At 36.2% G+C, this 6998-nt stretch overlaps 1 protein-coding gene across 1 annotated transcript; it reads right to left on the reverse strand.

Moving 5' to 3' along the window:
• Nucleotides 1-243: 243 nt before the first annotated feature.
• On the reverse strand, nt 244-3205 carry LOC132555308 (leukocyte receptor cluster member 9-like). The gene is made up of 3 exons (XM_060219665.1): nt 3080-3205; nt 2056-2310; nt 244-1838 (listed from the first exon to the last, which is right to left on the reverse strand). The coding sequence occupies exons 2-3, from the start codon at nt 2258-2260 to the stop codon at nt 430-432; spliced, it is 1614 nt and encodes a 537-aa protein (XP_060075648.1). The 5' UTR covers nt 2261-2310; nt 3080-3205; the 3' UTR covers nt 244-429.
• Between the last annotated feature and the right edge of the window lie 3793 nt (nt 3206-6998).

Here is a 6998-nt window from a genome sequence, read left to right on the forward strand (position 1 = left end):
TTCTAATGCCATGTACTTTCACTTTTTTCCTACAGTTTCTAAAAATAGAGTAACACCATGTCTTTGTTTCCAGCAACAGTTTTGGCCACCAGGAAGGCTCGTGCAGTGAAACTGCAAACTACATAGCCGGCATACATAGTTCATGGGCAGGCTGTCGTTTGTAGTGAACAAAAAACATGAGCAGTTATAATTAACAAAACCAATTTTATTAAACTTAATAAAAAAGATATAATTTTTCGGTTTTTAGATATCACAGAACTTTGGTAAGTTGTCATATTGAAAATAAGAATGTTAATCTGGAAATGGCATTTTCTGATGTGAAACTGTAATCATTGACGAAGGACTTTAATAAAAATGGTTTCCGGCTTCCATCTGTTAACTTTTCATTAATATTACACGTGCATATTGAATCCTTTGCCATACGTTTCTTTACCAATCAATTGATGCCGGTGTCATGTAAAAACCGTCGTCCTGACGACCAAATCCCATTTCACACAGATGGACATTGTCCACTACCTGTGTTCCAAAGTCCACTTCAGCTTGACCCGAGTACAACCACGGTGATATGTACTTTTTACCAGTTGCCCTGGCAACAGGACGGGTGATTTTCATCACCGTCATATGAGGAACAAAGTCATGGTTGTCACGGATATCTATACCTTCTTCCTTTAAACACAATTTCAAATGTTCCACAAACTGATAAAATTCTGGAGGGCATTCAACTTTAGCATAGAGGACACGATTGAAGAACTGTTCGATACCTTTCATCACAATCGGTTTATCTTTAGGAACAATAGTCTCTAGCTCTGGTTTAATTTTTTTCATGGCTCGGACAGCATTTGCAACCTGTTCTGGTGTGTCGAGTCCCAGGGTGCACAGAGTGATATGGAGGGCGTTAGGAGGAATACAACATTCATGGTACTGTGGCTCATGTTCAAGGATGATATTTTGTATGTCTTCTGCAGTATTTCTGATATCTTCATTAGAAATTCTCAAGGCTACGAAGTGATTTGGCCTCATTTTGTCTCGCCAATATTTATCATATCCTTCTTCATCATCCGACATATTATCGTCTTCAAAATTATTTCCTTCTCCTGTTGGGTCTGCAGAGGCACCAAGAGAAACAGTAATACCATCATCACTATCACTATCGTCATCCTCCTCATCGTCATCATCGTCAACATCTTCCTTTCCATCTGCATTTGTTTTCGCTGCCTTTTCCTCTTCTTTACATTGCTTAATGACATCATAAACAGTAATTTTACTTCCTAAAGACCCGAAAACGTTGTCCAATCTGTCATTTTTATCCCAGATTTTTATGTCGCGATATTTGAAGTATTGAATCCTATGTTTGGGAATTGCTAGTACGGTGTAGTCTACAGAAGCAATGTCTTCCCAGCTGAAGGAATCAAAGTACTTTTCCTGAATTCCTGTGAACCTGTCAATATATCCAACAATAAATTCGTCCTGGGGCAGCTGTCCATCCCATTGTATACGTTTAATTACATCTTCTGCTGTTTTCATGGCTGCCTTTTTCACGTTTTCGGTTTCTTTTTCTTCTATCTGTTCCTTGCGTTTCTTCCGTTTTTGTTTTTCCCCACTTCCTTTAGTGTTATACCTATTTGTTTTCTTTGAATTGTTTTCTTGAATCCTTTCTTCTATAATGATTCCCTGATCTTCAAGCCACGTCTGAGCTTCAGCAGCAAGGACCAGTATGATCCCCGCTCCTTTCATCTGTTCCGCTCTCTCCTGAAGGTGATTCTGAAGGGAGGTAACCTCTTCTTCATCCAAAACTGCAGATTTGATCAAAATCCCTGGTGCGTCATTTGGATAGTTTGCTGTAAAATAAATAAATAAATAAAATTGTCAGTATAGGTAAATGCAAACAGGTCTGGTTATGAGTGTTACAGTGAGTAAAGGGAGATAAACAACACTATATTTCTGACAGAATTCATTTCCAATACAACTTTTCACACCTCAAGGTTTGTTTTTCTTTCAAACATTATTGGTGAAATATGAATGCATCTAGAGCTTCAATGTTGCATGTCAGTTTACCTGTCAGCTGGAATTTAATCACAAGGTCCTTGTCCTTTGGCACAAGAGTTACAATATGTCGGTGTTCGCCTATGTTGGTCAGCACGCGACACTGACCAGTAAAAGTTTGCTTCACTGTGTTAATTTCCAACTGCTGGACGTCACTGTTTTCCTCCACCTTCTGGGATGTCTCAGTAGTTTCAGAAGAACTTCCGGCTGCCGCCATATTCTTTGAAGACTCCGAACAAGACTCTAATGAACTAGATTCCAGGTTATCTGTAATAATAAATTGAAAATACAGGAGGATTCGATGGATATACCTCCCTGAATTGTAAAGACATTCTTATATTGTCTTGTCCGTACTGTTGTATAATTATTGCGATATGGCCTGCTTATTCTTACATTTGAGTTTATTAAGAAAACAGAGTATGTGTACGCATAGCTTAATTGGTATTTGTATAGTGTATATTTAATTAAAATAAGGGTATGCTTTGCACTATACATTACTGGATGGTCTGACTTACTTAAATTAGTTTTAACCTTAACCTTGGCTAAAGTGCACAAGAGATGATTCAATGAAAATTACTGACAATCGAATAATGAAAGTGACCGACATCATAAACAAGTCATAAACACTGGAGGTACATGTATTTTACCATATCAAATCGCTTTTTAAAATGTTTATTTTCCATTAAAAAGAATATGTTGGTCAGTTGAACTGCGAAGTTTATCGAGTAAAGCCTAGCCCTCAGTTGGGACGGATAGGCCATACGAGGTGAACCATTCAGGTACGAAGGGAGGTAACTCGTACGGCCCCAGCTGGAAGGTTGTGTCTTTTCCGTTTTCTCGTTAGTAACGTCTATAATATAATTTTCTACCTATCCGTAGGATGAAATATAAGCAGTTTTATCAGATATCACGCTTAACAACCCTGACTGAAATATTCACATATGGTACCATGCATGTTGTGATGGGCGGTTTCACCGGTTTGTTTACCCGTGGACTTCGTATCAAATCGTCATTATAAAATTGATGAATTACGTACCTGGAGTTGTCTCTGCTACAGTCTAAGAAGATGTCCGGACAGATCGGTCGTTTGCCCTCTTGTCTTTTGATTTACCGACCCCTCTCACACCCTGTTGGGACTACGTACGTTTATATACCCGAGCTTTCCCGTCGTTGTGCAATGCCCACGGTGTATCCTGTGACGACACGAACAAAAATAGAAAATATATAAATAGATAATCATCACGTGACTTTATTGGCCAATAGATTGTCAAGATTTTAATACACCGACACGGAATCCCCACTTTCATGTTTCCGTAAACATGTTACCTGGGATTAGAAGAATAGCATTTGAAAATATTCTGACATCAACCAAAGTCAATTGACGGATGAAATAAAATTTGAAATGGCCTTTCAAGGCAAAATAATGTTTATGTTAGGAAATCCTGGTTACAGGTAAATGTGTCAGTAGACAAATATTAAGACATTTTAAACTAAATAATTGGAAGTCTAAAATTTTAGTTTGCCAGGAAACATTCAAATATCGCAATGTTTTCTATTGAATTATACTATTGCCCATTTCCTTTTTTGGGAAACTGCACTACTTACATCAACACATGGAAGTAACAACCAAGGGATAAAGGAATACGGAAAACAACAAACAAACGAAAACCAGGAACGTATGGTAGAACTATTATAGGACTCTCATAACACAATATGGAAACAAAACAAACAAATAAACAAAAAAAAAATTAAAACATATTCCAAAGAAGGGAATATTGTTTGTATCAAAAAGGATATAAGGAAAAAGTTAAAAGAAAGAAAAAAAGAGAAACTCCAAACCATACTGATATTTATTATTTGATATAAATGTCGCGTAAACGTTTTACTTTGATGTACATGAAAGGATGTATCATATCAAGGTTATTAATATAGCGTTGAGATATATACATATAAGTAACAAATATATACATATAAGTAACAAAGACATACATATAAGTAACAAATATATACATATAAGTAACAAAGACATACATATAAGTAACAAATATATACATATTAGTAACAAATATATACACCCAAATCCATGTGCTTAGTCTCAATTTGTACTACGTTTGTTAATGGGTCACACTTAGCTTGTAAAACACATGTTTCGAATTATAACTATATTTTAAGGTGTGATATTGTGCACGTGGCCATGGGTCACGGTATGATCTAGGCGGATTGCAGAGCCTGTTCTCAGCGGCAGTCATTGGTACTTGTAATGAAACAGGAATACATCAGTGTTTATAACTTAGGTCGGGGTAAAGGAGACCTGGCCGGAGGTATCTATCTATAAGGTCGTAATTTGTCTTTATTTTGCATGAATGCAAACTTAGAATGGAAACTTAAATCTACAGACCTCCGAATAGAAATATTTCTTTTGTGGAAATGTAGTACTCACAGCATGACCTTCTCAGCAAAGGGCACATAACTCTTTGTAGGGCACTCTTGATAAATATAAACACAGACCAATAAAGATCGACGCCCAGCCTGGACAGAAATTAAAGATTCTGTTTATTATCATTGTAATGGTTATAGTGCAAAACTCTAGCAAATCATCCCTACCTCTTCATTATATATATGAAAATTGACCTATAAGTAATACAAGCACATATGTTACTTCAGAATTTCACTGACGTGTTACCCAGTCGACAAATTCAGATTTTGTGTGTTTATGTTGACGGTTGTCTGAAAAAAAAAATAAAACACCTGTTTTTCCCTATGTGCTATTTTAAGTGTTTGATAATAGTTAGAATATTATTATTACCCCCGTTGTATTTTTGAGAACGTTACATTATTTGGTATCGACATATATTTATACAGCCGGCGTCGTCAATTAAATGTAGGACACTTGATCAATCATAAAAAACAATCTTTAACAAACGACGAGAAAGTAACAAGAAAAGGATTGTATATCAGATCAATGATTTCTACATGTGTTTCACCAACAGTTTTATCTCAATGTCAATAGATTCTAAACCAGTCATGTTACATGCACGGTGGGCGGTAACTGAAAATGACGGCCTAATGTTTATGTCTTGTTCATGTAAATTAAACCATTGCCCCCAACCTCGCGAGAGTTTACTTTTTGGTTAGTGTTATCATCGATATTTTTTACTGTTAATCCAGATTTTCGATTATCCATCGTCAATCCAGTGATGTCCAGTGATTATTATCGTCAATCCAGTGATTATCAGTGATGTTGTTTATCGTCAATCCAGTGATTATCAGTGATGTTGTTTATCATTAACCCAGTGATTATCCATAATGAAGTTTATCGTTAATCCTTGGATTATCCATGACGAAGTTTATCGTAATCCTTGGATTATCCGTGATGTTGTTTATAGTTAGTCCTTGGATTATCCGTGATGTTGTTTATAGTTAATCCTTGGATTATCCGTGATGTTGTTTATAGTTAGTCCTTGGATTATCCGTGATGTTGTTTATAGTTAATCCTTGGATTATCCGTGATGTTGTTTATAGCTAATCCATGGATTATCCGTGATGTCTTTTATAGTTAATCCTTGGATTATCCGTGATGTTGTTTATAGTTAATCCTTGGATTATCCATGACGAAGTTTATCGTAATCCTTGGATTATCCGTGATGTTGTTTATAGTTAGTCCTTGGATTATCCGTGATGTTGTTTATAGTTAGTCCTTGGATTATCCGTGATGTTGTTTATAGTTAATCCTTGGATTATCCGTGATGTTGTTTATAGTTAATCCTTGGATTATCCGTGATGTCGTTTATAGTTAATCCTTGGATTATCCGTGATGTCTTTTATAGTTAATCCTTGGATTATCCGTGATGTTGTTTATAGTTAATCCTTGGATTATCCGTGATGTTGTTTATAGTTAATCCTTGGATTATCCGTGATGTTGTTTATAGTTAATCCTTGGATTATCCGTGATGTCTTTTATAGTTAATCCTTGGATTATCCGTGATGTTGTTTATAGTTAATCCTTGGATTATCCGTGATGTTGTTTATAGTTAATCCTTGGATTATCCGTGATGTTGTTTATAGTTAATCCTTGGATTATCCGTGATGTTGTTTATAGTTAATCCTTGGATTATCCGTGATGTTGTTTATAGCTAATCCTTTGATTATCCGTGATGTCGTTTATAGCTAATCCTTGGATTATCCTTGATGTTGTTTTTTAGCTAATCCTTGGATTATCCATGACGTTGTTTATAGTTTCCTAAATTTTATTCTCGATGACCACCCTCTGTGTGTATGTTTTTATGTTTTGTGAACCTATCAATGTCAGTCATCGTGTTGTTAACTGCTACCTTTGATTAATGTTGGCTTTATGTCGGTGTATTTACCTAGTCTCGACAGCTGTGACAAAACAGGTACGACCTGGTCAGATATATCAACCTACCAAGGTCTTCAGATCAAAGAATTTTTCTTATTTATCAACCTGACTCAGACTGACCAGCCTATCGTTTTATGAACACCAAACGATCGTAAGCGTCCAGAATGTGCATTTTCAAAAATATAAATAGGTATATATACAATGTATGTCAGTCGGGGTGGGGGTAGAAAGGGTACCTAGGGGCAGTTGGGAAAACAACTTAGACGTTTTAAGCGAAAACGGTTGGTTTTTTATGCTACCGTTGAGTTATTCACAAGAGAGGTATGGAAGGATGCAACATACCTGTGATTACTATGTTATAACACTTTAAAAGATACGTTAACAATGACAAAAGTTTTAGTGTGATCTGCCCACTGACCACTGTGTCTTATAGCCATACATTGGTCCAGACATTTTGTGGTCATCTCGACTCGAATACATATATACACGTGAAATATAGCGTTTTTTCCCCGTCAAGCTGTCGTAAAATCGTTATATTTTTCTTTTCATAGTGTGACGCCGGTATTTCAAGGTGCGACATTCTACCTGCGCCGTATAT

This window comes from Ylistrum balloti, unplaced genomic scaffold (genome assembly GCF_031769215.1).
Source record: "Ylistrum balloti isolate Yb309-2 unplaced genomic scaffold, AGI_CSIRO_Ybal_v1 Utg370470, whole genome shotgun sequence".
NCBI classification, from domain to species: Eukaryota; Metazoa; Mollusca; class Bivalvia; order Pectinida; family Pectinidae; genus Ylistrum; species Ylistrum balloti.

What these genes read in the sequence shown, in the direction of transcription:
- LOC132555308 (XM_060219665.1), bottom strand. Translation starts at nt 2,260, where the DNA reads ATGGCGGCAGCCGGAAGTTCTTCTGAAACTACTGAGACATCCCAGAAG. An exon ending in GATTAAATTCCAGCTGACAG is followed by an intron (nt 1,839 to 2,055) that starts GTAAACTGACAT and finishes TTTATTTTACAG; the next exon opens with CAAACTATCCAAATGACGCA.